Source organism: Mycetomoellerius zeteki, unplaced genomic scaffold (assembly GCF_001594055.1).
Source record: "Mycetomoellerius zeteki isolate Tzet28-1 unplaced genomic scaffold, Tzet1.0 scaffold98, whole genome shotgun sequence".
NCBI classification, from domain to species: domain Eukaryota; kingdom Metazoa; phylum Arthropoda; class Insecta; order Hymenoptera; family Formicidae; genus Mycetomoellerius; species Mycetomoellerius zeteki.
This window is the reverse complement of record NW_017258021.1, coordinates 1038832-1060274: the sequence shown is the minus strand read 5'-3', so window position 1 is coordinate 1060274 and position 21443 is coordinate 1038832. Positions and strand designations below refer to the sequence as shown.

Here is a 21443-nt window from a genome sequence, read left to right as displayed (position 1 = left end):
ATCCATATAAATTCACAAGATTTCTCCTTTCGAGATGTTTTGTATGATACAAGAAAATAGTATGCGTAAGCCAAGAATCTGACTTACATGTAAACGTAAGTATTGACATAAATTTATATTTTGAAAGTTCACACGAAATACGTGATATAAATAAAAATGCATGTACATTTAAAAAGATTTAATATAAAATTTTTATTAATTCGATTTCCGCTGATTGTATGTCTGATTTTATATAAGCATATAGGAAATACAAAATATTATTTCCTATTGGAAGTTCTATGTGCATACAGAATTTCAAAATATATATTTTATTCTTTAAAACAACCTACAAACGAGTTCTTTGTTACCTTGACAATAAAAAATATCTTGTTTTAAAACGCAGATGATTATTTCTGTAATGTTTTTCAAACAAAACAATAAAAATATATAGCGGAACAATACGTCCCTCTTTTGAAATCTTTTTCTACTCGGATAATCACATGATAGCGACATTTCTGTATTCAAATAATTCCAAAAATGAAATTACACTAATGTTAAATTAATCCTATAATGTAACTTTTTATTTTTTTTACCAAGAATCGTAAATTTCTTTCTCGTTAAGACAGAATGTTAGAGAAATGTTGGATGCATTTTTACCAGCTAAAGAAGTCAACATAGACAACCAGATTGCAGCGTGGCAATTTTTATTAGCATGTTTGTGCACCAGCATGCACCGCTTGTTTTAATATCGCGTTCCCGATTTCCTCTTTTACACGGTTTTTCTGGCTAGCAGAAGTAATATGAAGTAATAAATAAGTAACATATGAATGAAAATAAACATCAATCCTGTGGTCTGCAGTACTTCATATAACGTTAAAAGTGTGTAATGCCAAGTTACTAATTTCTATTAACGCGCGTTCCTATATTTTATCTTCTATATAGCATTTATTAATCGCTTTTGTTTACATTTTAAAATATGTATATATTTTGTAGAAGTTTGATGAAGCGTTTTTGCACCATGTCACTAAAAATATTAATCCAATTTAACGGATGATTGATTTACTTTTATTTAACTAACGGACGATTTATTTACGTTGATACAGATATATTTGGATTTCCATGTATTCAGAGTGTCCCAAGAGGAAAGGTCAATATTCTAATGTATCGGTCATTAAGCAAAAATGTTTATATGAACGTATTTATATGCCCTATTCTAAATAATTCCGAGATAGTTGAAACGGTAAAACTTTTTAAAAATGTGTCACTTGGACAATAAATTATTAAAAAAAAGTACGTATAATAGTGCCTCTTTTTTAACAGTAATTTTGCAACTGCGTGCATTCAATTTCGGAAACCATTCGGAGTATGATACACGTTCACATGAATATTTTTGCTTAAAATAACCGATATTTCTCAGAATATTGACTTTTCCTTATAGGATATTTTACATATATGTATAAAGAAAGTTGCAAATTGAAAAATAAAGAAGAACCCAAATATTAAGATAATTATAGATACAATTGTAAAATTTTTAATTGGAATTTATTAATTTTTAGTGTCAAATGGTTGATATTATATGTTCTACAGCAGAAAGCATAGGTGGTGATATCATCAAAGTATGTAAGAATACATTTACTATATGTTTTCGAATATGCTTGTATACTGTAACCAAATATCTTAAATTGATAGATGACAATTTGATTTGAATAATTAACCGCAAAGTGAATTTACATATTTTTAGATTTGTTGAATATACATTAAAATTATTAACATTATATTTTACAATTTGTGTGTTTTCTGTTAGTTTTTTAATTAAAATTACATAAATATCAAATACATTGTTAATTGCTATATCGCATTTTGGCATCTTTTAATTGGCTTGGTTTTCCTAATTGGAAATACTCGACGCTAGAAATTTATAATTTGAGATATGAAATGAATAGTATTGTGTAAATTTGTTTTTCATATATTTCAAACAGATAATACAGTTTTTATAACTGGTTAAAAAATTGGAGGAAAAATATGTAAAATTTAAAGTACAATTTAAAGTCCATACAATAGAGAGCCAATTTAGTTAAGTTGATCGTCGGGATTATTTAATTAAGCGCTGTTTTTTCAATTACAAGAGTAAATTTTTCTTGTCACCAATATTAATTACATTTAGAAAATTTCTTTTTAAATAATATTTTATTAATATATTGGATTATAGAATTTTAAATAATACGATGAATCGTTGTAGCAAAAATCATTGATTTTTAGCATCAATTAGTTTATTTTACAGCACAACAGAGGTGATACTGTATTATTGTGATTATTTGTATGCAGAACACGAAAATATCAAAACCGAAAATTTAAGAAAATAATAATCTCAGTTAGTATCTTTTTGTAAATTTTTGACATTTAAATTGTTGATAAATATTTTATATACACACACATATACGTCATAAATATGTGATTAAGTTATTATAATAAAACTGTTGCTGTTGTTTCCGATCAAAAGTATACATAGCATCTGTTAGCATTATATTTTTACAGTTTTTAAAATATCTGAAATTCCTTTCTGATATTTTAGAAGAAGTTACAAGAAATGGTTTAAATTTGTACAAGGACAAAAGACATTTATTTAATTTTTCTTATGCTTACAAAAATGCCAGTTATCCATTCATAAAAATGCGTCTTCGCTTTAGAATGCTCGCTCTTCTTTTTTGTTGAGTATCCACTTCAGTATTGTAACAAGGTCTGCAATAATATAGGATTTAATTCAATTTTGAGTTTTATATTGTATTTATTTATTATTACAAGAAATGTTTTTTGATAGATAAAATAATTGAGAGATAGAATAATTTAAAAGTTTCCATTTTTTAAATTGAAATTGGAAATGGTGTATTAAAATTATGGAATAACTGTTATTTTAACTGTAATTCCGTTCTCATGTCAATGATGGTTTCTTGTAATCGCTCGATAACCGAACGCCAGAGTGCCACAGGACTATTGTCAACGATATCTTCTTTATGCTCATGTCCGAACCATGTAATAGTGAGAATTACGATCACTATTACAATTCCTTGTAACGCTAACAGCCACTGATTACGGAGCACATTCCTCCAATATTCACTCGCTTTGATCTGTACATTATATTTCATATATTATAAAATACAAATATATATATATATGTATATCTATATTTATATATTATTTTTTCAACTCCATTATACAAGGCGTTTCTAGTCGAACATATTTTTAATTATACAATTTATAAAAGACTATGTTTTATTTTATTTGAATTTATTCGTAGTAAAACCTCAAAAACTCGTAGACTCGTAATTGAACCAAACTAAGCAACCTGCGAAATCATATGTTTAGTTAATTCTAGTTAAAATTCTATTTAAGATATTGATTCTCTCTAATATCGAAAATAAGAAACTTTTATCAATTTGATGATAAAAATTAATTCTTTAAAGGATATCTTTTGAAATTAGGATGTCGAAAAATGAAGGACTGTATATAGTCCTTCATTTTTCATTAAGTTAATTGACAGTTAAGAAAACTTCTTGTAACATATATAAGACCTTTTCTCTGTTACACAACTGTCCTAGATAATAACGTGATCGAAATACAGACTAAAAAAGGTTTGTTTATTTTTCATTATAGTAAGCGCTCTCGACAAACAGACTATAACGTAAATGTTTTTTATCTTCAGAATTTTTGGAAGCGTTCAGAGGGCTCAGAGCGTCATTGAACCCGAAAGTTTAAAAGCCTCTTATTAGTTATTGTACGTAGGAGTGCGTTGTGTGACATTTCGTAGAAATCGCAGCACGACGACAATGTGTCCTAGGAATTCTGTTTATTGAGTTTCTCGGCAGCCTTTCAGTTGCTCAGCTGTCGTTAAAACTTTTAAGCCCGTCAACACACTTCCATGTGACGGTAAACCATTACCCGCAAACTGTATAAAATTCGTTCTTTGCACCAGTAAGTTCTTTTTTTCCCGTTCATCATAGAAATAAAATATTCTGATATGCAGCAACGGATTTGCGTCACATATATGTATCGAATATCTTCCAAGTAATGAATAATAGTACAGTAGAATATGACTGAATGAGAATATTGTTTCAATGTTATTTATTTTATATGTTAATGCAATAGATTTGAATAACTTGTCGGTGATATTGAAACGTTTTAACACAAAAAAATATGGAATATGTATAATATAAAATATTAAAAACAAATAATTTCAATATTTCTCCTTTTGTTATAAACTTATCGTAACAGAACGTATTTATCTTTGTTAGAAAATAAACATGTCTTATTGAAAATTCGTCGATATAAATTTTAATAATAAAAGTAACATCGATAATTTTTTAATATTAAGCTTTATCATATTAAATCGCGCGTGCGAGAATAGGGTATTAATTAAAAATTGACTGCAAAAAAAATTGTTTCGAACGGATATTGAATCTGGATAACTTTTCGCAAAAGCTTTCACGGTTATTAATACTATTAATTAAATGCGATTATTAATATTATTAATACTATTAATATATATTAAAGCCTATCGTTAATAAAAAGCTTCAGAGGTACCGATAAAGCAATAAATTAAAAAGAAAATTACGAACAAATTGCAGCGAACGGAGTAACCTTTAATTTACTCTTGTGAGAGTCTTCATTTCTTTGTACTTTTAGATTATTTATACTTTTATTGCCGAAATCGCCACCCTTGGGATTTACTCGTAACCTTAAAGCTTTTGAAGTATAACTATCCGATTTGTCAAACTTTGCTATACTGAAAAAGATAATTATTATTTCTAAAGTTCATTTAAACAACGAATATGAAAACGCTGTTATATAAATAATTGTTTTACGTAATAATATGTGAATTCGAGTAATTCTTGAATGTTTTTCTTTTTGCCCTGTGGAATATATCAAACGGCGAATGAGTTACGAATTTTACCATACTGTTATAAACAAAAAATTTGGCGAAGACGAGAAATAAACTAAAATTACTAAATATTTAATCTATACTCTATCGATTTATTTTTACTATCGATACTATGAGAAAACTTCATGAAGTTAAAATTAATAGTGTTTGTTGAATATAATATATTCATATAATTGATTTTCTTATTTTAACGTTTCTAAGTTTATATATAAATTTATTACAAAAAGAGAGTTATCATTTAATTCAGTTTTGTAAAAAAATATAATTATACAAATAGATGTCATTATTAAATTTACAACTGTTCTTACACGCGAAGATTGAAGCCTCAAATAACAACCAATACAATCCTGCTTATGAGATGATTACCATCTATTCTGATTAAACTGGACAGCTATCATGTACCTACGGTTTCCGACTGGTGAGTTTCTGATAGCACTATTGCATATGCCTTGTCACGGATCTCGTTTGAAATCAGCCTATCATCGTCGCGAAACAAAACGAATGATAACAGCCTTGTTCAATCACAGCGTGGAAGTTCCGATCGGAAAGCGGTAATCTTGGAAACGACATTTTCCTCGTCTTCAAAGTGTCGAGAAGCTTAAACCTTTCTCAGATAAAGTGTACGATATTTCTAACTTATTTCCTCGTGTTTCTCCTCTCCTTGTGTTCATGTTAAAATTTCTTCGCTCGCTCGCGCCACTTTAATCGGATTCTAAGAGCGATTTATTGACTTTTATATGTAATACGAGGTTTTTAAGTTCAGTAGAAATTAATTTATTATTTTTTGGTAAAATATATTTGCATTATTTTTGTTACAAATTTGTTAAACTTATCATACGTTTTACAAATTTGTTCTTGATTATCAATTCACAACATTAATTATTATATTAATTTCTACTTAATTTTAATTTAAAATTATTTATTTTTTTAAATATCTTGAAATTAAATAATGTTGAAAAACTAAGATATGAATTATTCTCAATTAAAAATCTTCAAACATACGTGTAATACTAGCGCGTTCCACATGTTAGATTCGTTTCCTCACGGATTAGTAGCCATTTTATCATATCCGACAATTAACTACTCAATGTCATTTATAATCTTCTACCAGAGTATTAAGGTTTAACACTGGTATTAGCCATGGTTATTAATGTATCACTATATTATTGTTGGTTTCTATACAATAGCGGTTTGCAACATAACCACATTATCTCGATCTAATATACATATAGAATATCTAACATTTGTGTACAGTTTATCGAAAATAATCTAATTTATTTATGTATGGAGTTAAGCATAACACAGCTTAAATACAATAGAATGTAACAATAAAGCCTTTTACAAAATTAGATTACTTCGATTATTCGCTTAGAGTACTGAAATTCTATAGTTTACGTTTCACAATTCTATAGTTATATCTATGTTATATCTAATTCTATGTTATATGTATCTATGTTATATTTTGACTAAAGTAATAACATCCAATAATAATATTCAAGTTTTTTAATTGATCGATCAATTGCATTATACGCAAATGCAACTTTGCTCCGTAAAAGCTGCATTTATGCATAATGTTATTGATAAATCGATGAAATAAAAGGGTTGCCTAATAATGTGAAATTATCGAAAATGGCAGTTAACAATCTCTCTGAATTGTTTTGTGTATTAAAAAACACTTTAATAATAGATACATATTTACTTGTAATAAGTTTTACAAAACATGATGTATAAATAAAGTTTATTAATCATATTCATTCTTAAAAAGTGTTCTCGATAATTCGTAATTACAATTCAGCTTTTATTTTAATTGCTATTTGTTAAATTACTAATAAAAACTATTAAATCATTTATTTTTAAATCACTTTATATATATATATATACGAGTATATACTCGTATATAAAGCGCAGGCAACGACTTTAATTATTACTATCTGTTAATTGACTGGTCTTTATCAATTTTAATATTTATTATTATAGATAATGTTATCACAAAAGTAAAAATACATTTTTTTTTAAATTATGTCAGTAAATTAATAACAATAATTCATATACTTTATAAACGTTTTGTTAACATCGTTAGATCGACGATAAATGTAGATATATAACATTTAAAGATATTTTATTAAATATATTAAATATCAAAGTTTCTGACATATACACTCCTATTTATTTAATATTTTTGTCCCGTACGCAAAAAGGTTATTTTCATTTTAACAATTTTATGTCATTAATCGAGCTAGCATTTATTTGAAAGATAAAATTAGACTGCGACAACGTTTTGACATAACGCACACAATATGCGAAATGAGCTTCAGGACGAGTATAATGTTGGAGGAAAAGGTCATCCTTAACTCTCTGGCGACGTGGGCAGGAATCCCAGAGGAAGGGACATAAGATTGATTGCAGGTGTGAGAAAGGTGCGAGAAACGAGTCGGAACGATGCGGCGGTTTAGCTGTTTTTGTACTAACCAAGCATTGCACTGACGCATACTCATCCAACACACAAGTTGATATTTACTTGATGTCGCATAGTGTGATTACTTACGTTCTATTTTTGCGAGGCATGGAGGTAAAGTCACGATTTGTCCTGTTCCATCTTTAGAATAAGAAAAAAATATTTTAGTCTCCCAAATTACAATAATTTTTTCACTAATAGTTTTTTGTGATATATTTATAAATTTGTAACTATGATTACAAAAATTTCTAATAAAAAATATTTTCTCTCCTTTCTATTAATCTAATTATATCTTTTAACATTTGTTTAATGACAGATATACTTTAATTAATTTTCTTTATTAACTTTTTGATTTAAATATGGTAATAAATTATAATTTTCTATCAACTCTCTTATAAAAAAAGTTAATTAAATTGATCAAAGTGATTGAAGGGGGAATGCTGGTTATCTCTTTAATCGTATCATAATCATACAACATGCAACAGTCACGACTAAGTGACTTAAATTTTATAAACTTTATCAATTTATTAATCGCATGCAAGACCTACGTGCCTGTTTACACTGCAGTAATGTTTGCATAAAGCATTTCATTCGTATTCATGAATGGAAATCAAATTATTCTTCCCTCTCCTTCGAATATCGTGCTGTTGCAATAGGTCTTCGGACATTTCATATAACGGATAATTTAGTGGCTAATAGAATGGCAGAATGGCAGAAATGCTATAAATATAAAAAGTTGCAGCAATTACGTAATTCTTATTATTACAGTAATAGAATAATCTTTCACATTTCAAAGTAACTCTATTAATAATAAATACAACTTAACTTGAATAACAATTAAAAGTAAATTAAATTAATATGTGAAAATTAGAAAGCAGTAATAAACGTAAATAAATTATAAACTTTCATAGAAAATGTGAGAGGATGCAGGGAACAGACTAAAACAGATTAACACGAACGTGGCGAATGTATCATAGAGAGAGACGTTTATTTAAAACGGTACATTATAAGCGAGCATGTTGCTGGCTGCGCACATGAAAGCAAGGAAGTTAGTCATGAAAAGAATAGCTAGACTGGAAACAAATTTCCGAAAACAGGCCCTCTATGCGCTTCAGTGATTGGTCGAGTCGAGCACTAGCGGAGTCACTCACATGTCGTCACGAAATGGCTAATTGATATTCCAACAGAAAATAAAAATTATTTATCCTTATTAAGAAAATCGTTGCAATTGTTGATACAGATCCTTGAGTTGTCGGAGGCTAACTCTTTAGGATTTTAGGACTAACTCAAAATATTTTGAGAAGCACTCAACGTGCGGAGCGTATGATTTCAGCTCAAGTGTTAAGATATAAGATCCAGTAAAAGATTGACTTTCTGATGAATATCTCGGAATATGTCGTCTCCAGCAAGAACGTAATATATCCTCTTGAAATATGTCATAAGTCTATCGTATTGCAGATTCTTCTCTTCGAGAGAATATTACATATTTGTACGGGAGAGTCATCTATATATAGAAACACTACAGTATCCAACTCTGGAAATGATCGAGATGTAAATATTTGGCCAATCGGGTGTCTCGAGTACAATTTGCACTTTGTAGAAAAAAACAAAATACATAGATAAATAAATAAAGTTTAAAGGGAAAAAAATAAAAAATATTATCAGCATATATAATTTGCAAATACAAAAGTAAACAAAATTGTAATAGTTAACACATTATTTCGAATACATAATAGAAGTTAACACATTATTTCGAATACATAATATTAAATCAAATTTAATTATACTTAATGATGTTTCATGTTAAATACTCGATGATGATGCAATGCAAGAATCATGTCAGATATAACAAAAGTTGTGGAAATTGGACTAATTACATTAATAACGTTGCAAATAGATATAACTAATAAAATAACTAATAAATAGATGTTTTTTTGTATTGTCTCTATGAAGAACAATTATGTCAAAGTGAAAATTACCATTTGATAAATTACTTTATTTTTACATAATATTTATATAATATTTAATTTGCTCTAAAAACAGTTAATACAGTTAATACAGTCTATTTAAAAATATATTTTAAAAAATATTTCTTAATTAAATTTCTTGGAGCTTCTTTATCACGCTAGAGATTTCAATCCTAATAGCAATCATGATCGCGGAATTTCTGTTATATCCAGAGTAGTACAACATTGTGTGTTTGACTATCAGAGTTACTTCATATATATGAAACTATTCAACAAGTTTCTTACCATTATCGAATCACGTGTTCCAGCAATGGATGAATTGTTCAGGAAAGCTTTGTTCTCTCGTGAGAATATATATCTAGTGTCAACACGCTGTCTCTTCTCTTTCTACATCTTTCAAAAGATAATAAACGAGAAAGTAGTATAAATCGCGTTACTATTAATTACTTACTATTTCTTACTATTAATTGTGTCATACCATTTTATCACATACGTATCACACGTATGCATTAAGTATATATTACTATATACACATTATGTAACATACACGTATAATTGCATTATGACTTGTATTTTTATTTATAAAAAATACTTTAAATAATTAATTATTTAAGTTTAAATAATTCAATATTTTAAATACTTCAACTATTTTTTATTTTGTATTTCCAGGCACAAGATTTGCAGATATTTAAATTATAAGTGTATATGTATAGTAGACTTTAAAAGAAAGTCTAAAAAAATTCTTTCTAGAAGAATCTTTGATCGCAAAATAATAATATGAAATAATACGAAAATTGACGCGCAGATTATTACCTATACCTATTTTTTTATAATTTTAAAATAAATAGAAGGTGTCAGTTTTTTATTAAAAACTATATTCTAATTTCTGCGAATTATGTTCTAAAAGCATTATTATATATATATAGCACGCGAATATATTATTATTATTATTACTGTTATTATTATAAGCTTATTCCGTACTTATAACATTAACAAATCAATTAAAATTTATGAAATTAATATGTGTTTTCAATTCACATTTATAGCAATAGGTACTATTTATTAAAAAAAATCTTCCCTCTGTGTTATTATATTTTTATAACACATTTCTAAAATTGTTATTGCGATGAAAAACACATATTCGTAAAGGAAAAATTTTATTACATTTATTAAAAAACTTTTCGTTTGGTTATTTGTCTGGTCAGATTTCCAAAATTTAATTTTCGTTTCAATGGTAATCCTAGGTATGCATGATTTTGCTTTCATTCATATTCGTGACGCACCTCGGAAGATTCTGCTTCCTGTACTTTATGTTTGCTCTGTAGCTCGCGTCCTCCAAAACTCCTAATATTTGAATAATAAAGTTAGCAAAGTCAATCAAACTGCTTCCAATAGTATTGGAAACTACATATCCCTAGCGATTAAGTAATATAGAAATGGCCAGCAATGCATGCCCACGTACATTGAATGTCATCTCAAGAAACACTTAATTTTCTTTATAACGTTTTTTTAATAACATTTTAACGTTTAATTAAATTACAAATTGCAATGAAACTTCTTGATGTATTGTTCTTTTTAAAGATGTAATTTTACTGTGCTTTGTATATCGGTCCTTCGATCTTTATTCGATATTCGATCAAAGTTATAAGATTTTTTTGCTTATAATCGAACTTCGTCATTAGTTTCTACAATCAGCTTTTAATTTGTTTTACTGAGTAAAGCGTTCACGATAATTGCCTGATTTAAATAAAAATTGAAATCTTTGCAAGAAAAATTGCGGAGGATGTTTAATAATGAATATTTTATAACATTATAGAAGCAGATATTGTCAATTAGACAGTTTATTGATATTTTTCTAAATACGAATGTTCTTTTGATTTAATTAAAAAAAAATGATTGTGGTGATGTGAATATTACTTTTAACTCCATTGAATATACATGGTACAGAAAAAAATGGAGTACTACACAAATAAAATAGTAACGTTAATTTTTAACGTCCATGATTGTATCCATAATAGAGTAGATACAAAACTGACGAAGAATAGTTATTTGATTGAAAAAATCTGCGCTATACAGTATATAAAATAATTTTTCTTTTTTCACACCTTCATGTGCAATGACCGAAGAAGACATGTGCGTAGGCGAACAAAGAACAAAGCCCTCTTCTTATATAAAATAAAAGTTTATTTAATGACATATATAATTTTGTATTATATTATTTTTACGTCACTATGTCATATTTCTACACTTTTTTAAACATATATATATATGTATATACATTATATATATATATATATATACATATGTCATATATAGTATATATACAAATTAAAATAATATTGTAAAAAAACTTTATTATAAATAATTTTATTAATTTATTAATGAAATAAGAAACTATTGTATTAATACCACATATTTTCCATTCTAAACTTTTATTCTTAATTTTTGAGAATTATATTTTTCTTACATAGAATGAAACGTCACTTTCTTTAAATGAAAACGCTAGCTCATGAAAAAGTATTAAGACGTATCTCTGATACGAACTATGGTTCTTATAGGTATAACGAGAAAACTAGAACACGCGAGTCACAATGCAGGTTACTGGGCAAATCTCGACATGCATGTTTTACATTATTTACTATGTCACACTACTTTGAAGAGATAAATATACCTTTACAGAAATTGTGGAGGAACTCTTCTGTCTGAGTCGAGGGAGTAATCACTTAATGTAATCGTGGTCAGGACAGAGTCCTCGAAATCATTATAAAACTTCTATGTATAATCCGATAATTATATGCAATCACAAGAAATCATTATATAATATTAAATAAAATCGTGTATTTTACCAAATGACTTAATAGTGAAAAAAATTATTTATAATCATATGAAATCATGTAATCTGTGGGACAATATTTCAATTAATGGTTACCCCCTCGATCTGAGATTTTTTATCGTTGCGAGTTTTCTTGTGCATTGTTTAGATTCATCTTAATTTTTCTATTGATCTCTCTCTCTCTCTCTCTCTCTCTCTCTCTCTCTCTTTCAGAATAAAAATTCATCGTTCAAGTAAAGCGCCCTTGTGTTTCGTATAGATTATACATATACATGTATTAATCGATGTATATACTAAGGTCTTTCTACACTATATATGATACAAACGTCAATGTTCGCCGTATTTTAAAGGTCAATAGAGTTTTAAAGTAAATTTCGTGCACTTTACTCGTTTTATTAAAACTTTTTTTAAGCATGTCAACATTAATCATTGAATATCGTTATCTTTAGTGATGTAATAAATCTTTCATTAAAACATTATAAGTTATAATATAATTTATAATTTCCTCTTTATGAATCAATACAGTTAGTATACAATGTAAATTTTGGGAATTAAAATTCTGGATTTTAATCTTAATTTAAAATTACCATTTCATATAAATTGCTTCATTTTTACATAAAATATTTATGTAATATTAACTTAATATTTAATTTGCTCTGAAAACAGTAAATACAGTTAATACAATCTATTTTGTAATGTAAAATATTATCTTGTATAATTGTTGACAATTTTCGATGCGACGTTGAAAATTACGACAAATCGTGTTGCATGAAAGTGAAAGCATTCAGGTTCTTGATCGTCGACTTTAAGGGAATAAACCGCGTTGGACAGGCTTGCTTAAAACGATTACACGAGTGACCGATCGGTGGTGAGGAACAAACACACCATCTAGCAGCCAATGCAGTCTCTCACGTATTCGCTACCCTTCAACCCCTTTCACCGCTCTTATCATGTTGCTCCTTTTCTCATCTTCCCTGCCCGACGTGGCACGTTCCCAGCGTCTCGTGCCCCTTCGTCGAGCTAGAATTCTCGCTCCGTTTACTTTGCGCGACGAAGAAGCTGACCTCGGCAGTTTACAACGTGCGCACATTAACACGTCCCACGATGTCGAGGCAAAACGATTTCTAAAATGCAATTGACATCTGCAAATGCACCAATCATTTTTTTTTTATTTCTTTGTGTAATATTATTATGTGGAAGTGTAAAATTTATGTCAAATTTAACACATTTAGTAGATTTCACAATTTAACATATTTTCCAAAAACATATCATATACATTTATATAAGCAAATGGGTTAATATCCATGGGACAAACTACGCGTATTTAGGATCTTAGATTAGAGTTTACGCACATATAATATTTAGTTACATAAATTTACATCTGATTGCAACTTGATTTGAGTAATATATATGTAGCATACGTATGTGCATCATGGTTGAATATATGCACCATGTATGTCCTATATATTGTAGAATAATAACAACTGAAAGAAAAGGAAGACTAGAGTACAATTTCAATATAACGAGAGATTACAATGAAGAAGAAAAAAAAAGAATAATATTCCAGACATACACAATACCAAATCTAAAATTGGAGCAAAAGAATGTTTTTTAGATGTTTTAGTTTACGCAACATATCTTTAAGATATCTTTAGACGTGTGTGTGTCTCACATATGTTATGATTTTAAATGTTTTATCATCTGGGATATGAATATTAGAACGCATTTTCATAAGAATATTCGTTTAGAATCGAACGAATTAACTAAAAGGTAATTGTACCAATTTAACATGTTTTAGCGATCGTTTTTAATTATTTGTTTTCAGTGAAAAGCTAAAAAAGAAAAGATTCTTTAATTAAAAGTATTTAAATTATTTGAGTATATTAAATGTGAAAGAATTATTAAATTTTTCATATTAATTTTCCGTTTTAAGTATTTATTTGCACATCTACGATAAACATACAATATGTTAATGTCACGTGTTTACGCATGGATAGTACTGAATGGAGACTTATTAAAATGAAATCGATCAATGCGTGACAATACAACGACGAATATAATATACACGCTTTATGAGATAAAAAAACAAAATAATAATATGGTATTGCTCTTGCAGTCAATAGCTTTTACGAAGTTTTATGTACATACACGTAGGTTTATCGTATGTCATTAGATAAATCACGTAAATCGCGTAAGTTTATTGTATGTTATTATCAAATATCATTAATCAATACTCCTTTATTTTTATGTAGAAAAATATCATTGTACGTAAGACATCAAAAATGTTATTCTTACTAATATGTAATTTTTATTTACATTTCGATAAATTTATTAAGTAAAATTATTAATATTCTAATTGTAAGATTTTTGTTTTAGCACAATTAAATATATTTATATAGTTAAACGTATAATTTAAATGTTAAAAATATTTATAATAATAATTATTATTATTTAACTATATATGTTAATTTTTTAAAACTGAATTAAAAATATCTTATTTCTTTTACTTGCTTAATTGGAAAAGGGATTAGAGAGATAATGTAAAAACTTTATAAGATATGATTGGTGATTAAAATTGTGCACTTCAGTATATTACTTAGAACATGAAATATTTGATTTTCAATCTTAATGACGATGGTGGTAACCGTAATCACAAAGATGTTTTTTATCCTATATGCATATAGGTATTAAGAGAAATTATTTCATGGAAAGAGAGAAAATCAAGTTATATTAGATATATGGCATGATTTGCATGCAGATTAGTGGAAAAAAATTTATATTATCAAGATGTAATATTTAATATAGCAATCTGTATTTAAATATTTCTATTCGATCTCGAAAGAATGTCAGTAAATCAGAGAGGTAGAAGGTTTTATTATATATAAGAATTTAAAATACGTTCTCAATTTACAGCGGGAATGAACCTTTCCCATTTCTCGATATCTGCTTATATTGATATTCTTTGGTCTCGTCATGGCACAAGATGCTTTGAGAAAAGCAAGCCTTTATCCTATCCTTCGCTAATTATAGCCTCCGCTTTGAAGAGTAGCGGCACTTTTAAACCTTATAAAATTAAATAATCTGTCGAGAGAAGCGGGCAAGAACAGAATTATACGAACATCGTTTTTTCTTTTATATTTATGTTTGGCGCAAGTTAAATCCACTTTAAAAGTAATCGATTATTTCCATGGGCGTACATTTCATTCCGAATTAATCAGGCGCTTTCTCGTAAGTCCAGATTTAACATTTCTGTTAATATTGTGCTCTATACATTTCTTGAAACGTTTTCCCGATTCAACATGCGGGTATTTTCTTTTGAGATCTCAAAATCGATTTTGCTTCTTCTTTATTTCCATTTTTATTTTACATATTCCACGCCTCATGTAAACATTATTTTCTCGCAATACGATTTTCTTATATGATATATTCTTGCGCATAAGGTAATATATCATATGAAAAGTACTTTAAGCTCCTCATATCTCCTTTCTGGCATAGACAAAATATTTCTATTTATTCCCGCGTTGTACTTATTGTTAGCTAGATTAACTGTGACAAACTGTTATGCACTGTTTCTGTTATAAGAAGTTTAATCACTCATTTAGAATTAAATTTTCTCTAATAGCTTTATAAAAATAATTTTGTCTACAATTAATAAATTAAATTAACCTCTCAAATACGTGTCTGTTTGTTTGTTACTTCTTGTTCTATGCTTCAGACAGTAATTAATAGTAAATATGCGGGTGGAATTAGTCTTATTTGAATGTCTGAGTGTTTTACTCGACAGATTGTTAGTTCCGACTAGGCTCTTGATAAACAATCAAATACGTGATACGTCAATAAATTAGTTTGATTTGATGTAGCTTGATTTTCGTGTATGTACATGCCGAGACACAACAAGAATAGTGCAACATCCGGCGCTTGTTGTTACATCTTATCATATGGAAATTTAATAGGCATCCACGTTTTTAATCTGGGAATAGTCACTTGATTTTTTTACATAAACAATCACCTGAAGGTTTTTTTATGCCTTAATTACAATTACTGTTATTAAAAATAGATTGTATATTATTAATTGTTTCTCGATGTATTAGTATTGGAGAACATTATATGATGTGTATTTAATTACAATTTTCTGAAAAAAAAATCAGTGGAAACCAAATAAATATTAAACAAAATAACACGTAAAGTAGCTTATTATAACAGTATTTAAAAAAAATGAAGATTTTAATTAATGTACGCTGTTTTATTGCGAGTTTTTTAATAGAATTGTATATTTAAAGGTTTGTAAAGAATAATAAAAGAAAAAAGATATATTGAACAATATACATACAAAACAATATTTGGCAACAATTTACATTTTTTGCTGCTGTTGTAAAATGCCTCTGAGTATCGATCATTTTTCTGGGTATCGGTCACTTTTTCACAGAAATATTATAAAACAGAAACATGAAAAGTGAAAATTTGTAATGTTTGTATGTATATACATGTACAAATACATATAAAAAATTTCACTTTTCATGTTTCCGCTCTAGGGAAAAAGTTACATGATCGATATCCAGATATTTCCGAGTTAAGATTCTTTATATGAAATATAAAATTAAAGAGAGATCATTATGTAATAAATATATTTTTACAAATACTAACTACATTCTCAATATGTTTTAGAATGCTTTTTAGTTCGGTTCTTTTCCTGGCAGTCTGGACTAGTTCGTCATTCGCAGAGGAATCCTTCAACGATGCCGCGTCTGCCAAACGAGCGCCCATGGGATTTCAGGGTATGCGCGGGAAAAAGGATCTTATCTCCACGGTTGCAGAACACAATGAGCTTTCCAAAAGAACGTTAGTGAATTTTCAGGTAAGCTATTATCCAACTTTTTTAATAGAATTGACGTAGAAAAAGAAAAAGAAGAAGAAAAATCTAATTTTGTGTATTCAGTTCATTATCTTTTAAATTATTTATGAAAAAGAGATTCCGATATAATACATATCACAGGATAAGGATTCAAGCGCATCCGAAATTGAGGACAATCTTCTGCACGATGAGTTTGACAAGAGAGCACCGAAGGGATTTCAGGGTATGAGGGGGAAAAAGGATTATTTGATACCTGATTTCGAAGACTCCTACTTCCGTGAGGACTACGACAAAAGAGCGCCAAGGGGTTTTCAGGGTATGAGAGGCAAGAAGGCTATATTAGAAGACGAATACTATAAACGTGCACCTATGGGATTTCAAGGAATGAGAGGGAAGAAATCTTTGGAGGAGGTAAGTGTGAGCATTTAATGGTTAATTGAATTATTATGCTGCAAGAGCTCAGGGCGATAATAGATCAACACTAATAACTTGTAAGATTCTTCTTAAGTATGAAATTGTTTATAAAATGAATGTCATAAATTATAGAACTATTTTGCTCTTTCTTCTTTAGTCTTCTTTATTCACATGATTAGTTTAACTTTCTTGAATAAATTAACGTAATCATTTTAAAAATATTCTTGATTATCCAACCATTTTAAATAGTTGCAAGTTAATGTATTTTAAATTAACAGATTTTAATCTGCCTGAAATTTAGTCGTCGTTGTTTATAATTCATTTTACTAAAAAGTACTAAACTGCAGGTGCTGAGTGAAATTGAAAAGAGGGCTGCGATGGGCTTTTACGGTACTAGGGGGAAAAAAACATACGTTTTCGATTATCCACAAGATTACGAAAAGAGACTTTTAGCAATGGAATTCCAAGATATGCACGATAAGATAAAAGAAGAATGGGAAAAAAGGGCTCCTAAGGGATTTCAGGGGATGAGAGGCAAGAAAGCATTGTTCGACGAGATAGAGGAACTCGAGAAAAGAGCTCTTATGGGTTTTCAGGTAAGTTAATTAGTTGCTTAATCAGTTCTGGAAATATAGATTTTTTCTATCTAATTGAATATAGTTAACTTTCAATATAATTGATAAGAAATATTTATAAAAGTTAAGAAAAAGGAATCCTTTTAATAATTATTTAATAAATAAATAAATTGTTTTAGGGCATGAGAGGCAAGAAAGACGGCTTTGAAAATTACATAGATTATTACATAGATCCCAGCATGGATTTCGACAAGAGGGCACCAATGGGTTTTCAAGGAATGAGAGGCAAGAAAGACACCGATAAGAGAGCACCGATGGGTTTTCAAGGTATGCGAGGCAAGAGGAGTGTAGGACAAAGATTTGAGCCCGGCATGAATTTTGGATCATTAAACGAATATCAAGGTAGAGTCATACTGCTTACATTCTATAATATTTATGATAATTGAGAAAGAAACATTTGAATGTTATTATAATTATATAACATTTGTTAATAATATTATTTTTCATAAAACATTCATAACTCTACAATTATTAATGACTTATAAAATAGTTTATTTGTAAGATTAAGATTTTATTAATAATTTATAAAATAATTGAGTTTACTTCGAAACTTATGTAAGCTCTAATTTTATAAATCTTGCTATAATCATTATAATATGTAAATATGTCAAAACTTGTATTATCTTTATTACAAATTTTAGTATAAAAAATGGTTCATGCGGAAAATTAAAAATTTCTCTTTTTGTACGAGAGATTTTGAGAAGCTGGAGACACGATTGCTCGCGATATCAAAACAAGATAAACATTATTTGCGTATGGGAGTAGTTTTTATCAGTGTATGTTTGATTAAATGTGTTATAACTCGGTGAAAAATATTTTCTCTCGCTTTTACCGCGCACTCCAGAGTATCTACTCGTACTTTCTGAATGCCCCCTTGTAACTAGACGATATAATCGATCGAGTCCAAGTGGACAGAACGTAACGAAGGCTTCCCAAATATTTGTCTATTATTCATGCACCTCCGAACAAACTCTGTAGTGAAAAGGTGGACAATTTTTTTATTTTCTTTCTTTTACACCGTTCTTATACGCCGTGCGATTTTGATGCAGGAATGGGCAATAGAAGACACATTCTAGCCTCGTGCGAAGTCGAAAAACGATCGCCTTTCCGATATTTTGAGATGCGCGGTAAGAAAAATCCACGATGGGAGTTACGGGGGATGTTTGTGGGGGTGAGAGGCAAAAAATGGGCGAATGCCCCATACGAGGACAACAGCCCGTTCATAAGGGTGCTTGATAACACCGAGAGGATCGGCATGGATGGGGACTCGCCGGCAACATTAGGTAATCGATTGGCTGACAGCCAATTGGTAGCAAACATTTATGTCGCAGTTCTCTTTATCGCTTCGTTTATCTTTCATGCGTATCTAATGGCTAAATATGCTTGTAGTATTTATCAAGTGTCAAGCAATTTATCAGAATGCAGAGAAAGAAAAATTAAATGTTATTTCTTTTTACACAAATGTCCTTCAAAACATCTTTTTCAACGTATTTTAAATGCGATGTATCATTCTCAGAAATCTTTGCTAAATATTACACACCTTTCTATATATTTACTTTGCATGCGACACATCGAGCACATTTAAATGTACTCAGTATACTTGTAATATGTGTCGATATACTTTACTCTTACTGTAATAATTATTTTTATCCACACTGTTGAATTCAACACTTCTTTATAATCAACACTTATAATCGCCCGTTTACGAATTATTCCGCACTATTAATGCTATGAAAAAAAATTTTTTCCTTGTAAATGAACGATGCCAAGTGACATTTAAAACAAAGCTGTGGATTATCTTCCTCGCAACTACGAGACAATACCGACGCAAGGGTCCGCTTTAAAACTTTCTCTGCCGCGCATATTGTCATCGAGAAGTTGCTCACCATTGTGTACACGATTGCACGAAATAGTGATAAATTCTGCATTGTAACTTTGGGATGACAGTCTGACTGGTTGTAAGAATCAGTTATCTACGCACAATTCAATTATCTAACAACTAATCATTAATAATAAAATGTGTAAACGTTTTATTAATCTTGGATTACACTTTCTATTAATTTAGCTAGTTTATTTTAATTTTTATTAAAAAGAGGTGATAACAAAGAATCAAACAGTAAATTTTTCTTAAAAATGCAAATGTTATCTTAAGCAATTTATTTATAATTGCTTAATGCGCATATTTTCTTATTAATATCATGACATTATAAACATATAATATATATTATTTTCATATATAATATGAATATTTTAATACATGCATCATATAAATGTGTAGATGTATAAACCATTTTGTATCTTAAACGAAAAATGTTAAGTAAATAGATAATGTAGCGACTTTCTTTCAAGGTATACAATTAGGAATAAGTTATTCTATTGTATTATACAGCGATAAGAGTTGTTTTATTAGATATAGTTTCGTCTTTAGTTCTTCGCATACTAAATAGTTGATAGTAGAACGTAATGTCGATTCACCAAATGTTACGAAGGTATTATAAACACTATTTTCTTGCTTTATGTTTCAGATTCACAATAATACAACAGCTCTTAGAAACGATAACGCAACTGTTACAAAACGTCTCCTTCAAATAATTAAACCGATGTAGTTAAATCTAAAAACGAGGAAAAAAGAAGACGTGTCTATCAGTTATGATGATGGGTGCAAGTATACTGTCATTTGTTATTTTAACAATTTGTTAATTAAGGCTTCGTTATTGTATTTTACATATCATAAGTTATTTTATATATTATAAGCCGATTTTGGTCTAATCAATGTGTATGATTTGTTTTGTATACGTTATTACTTTATGTTTTTGTGCTATTATAAGATTCAGAATTACGTGCGTTGGACGCAGGTCGCAAATCACAAGTCGCAGATACAATCGTTGCTGAGGACATAAATTCAAAGTGTACACAATGAACATGGTGTATGAAAGAAAAGTTCTACTGTTTCGAGTGTTTCATAAATAGTACTCTGCACGCAAAACTCTTGCTGCAATTCCATATATAACTCTCCCATGATAAAATAAGAGAGAGAGAGAAAGAAAGAGAGAGAGAAAGAGAGAAGGAGAGAGAAAAATCCATGTGTAATTAAATTGTCTAAACATTTTTATATTGTTCTATATCCTTAATGTGTCTCGCTAAAATACATTGCAAGAAAGTTTACATATTAAAAAAAATATACGTAAAATTGGCATAACTGATGACAAATTCTCCATATAGTATGATCCTAAATTCTCAAATATATAATTCTTAAGTTATCAATTAAATTATTTAGACAATTTAATTTAAATAAATTGCGTTAGTAAATTATTACGATATTTAAGTACTTAATGTATATTAACTTAAAATTTCTAAAAAGAAAAATTAAAA

General features: G+C 28.6%; 2 protein-coding genes across 3 annotated transcripts in view; one reads left to right on the top strand and one right to left on the bottom strand.

The window, feature by feature from the left end:
• Positions 1-20728, top strand: part of Tk (tachykinins) — a 61917-nt gene extending 41189 nt beyond the window's left edge. Inside the window, exons 2-7 of one of the 2 annotated variants that reach the window (XM_018461050.1) lie at positions 16836-17025; positions 17164-17433; positions 17784-18032; positions 18191-18413; positions 19121-19354; positions 20597-20728. In XM_018461050.1, the coding sequence (XP_018316552.1) occupies positions 16837-17025; positions 17164-17433; positions 17784-18032; positions 18191-18413; positions 19121-19354; positions 20597-20607 (1176 nt within the window). In that variant the 5' untranslated portion in view covers position 16836 and the 3' untranslated portion in view covers positions 20608-20728. The remainder of the gene's footprint in view (positions 1-16835; positions 17026-17163; positions 17434-17783; positions 18033-18190; positions 18414-19120; positions 19355-20596) is intronic. The other variant, XM_018461051.1, reaches the window with a different exon arrangement.
• On the bottom strand, positions 2634-5373 carry LOC108731010 (uncharacterized). The gene is made up of 4 exons (XM_018461052.1): positions 5282-5373; positions 4615-4759; positions 2896-3104; positions 2634-2718 (listed from the first exon to the last, which is right to left on the bottom strand). Exons 1-4 carry the CDS (start codon positions 5311-5313, stop codon positions 2634-2636), a joined length of 471 nt encoding a protein of 156 aa, XP_018316554.1. The 5' UTR covers positions 5314-5373.
• Positions 20729-21443: the final 715 nt, after the last annotated feature.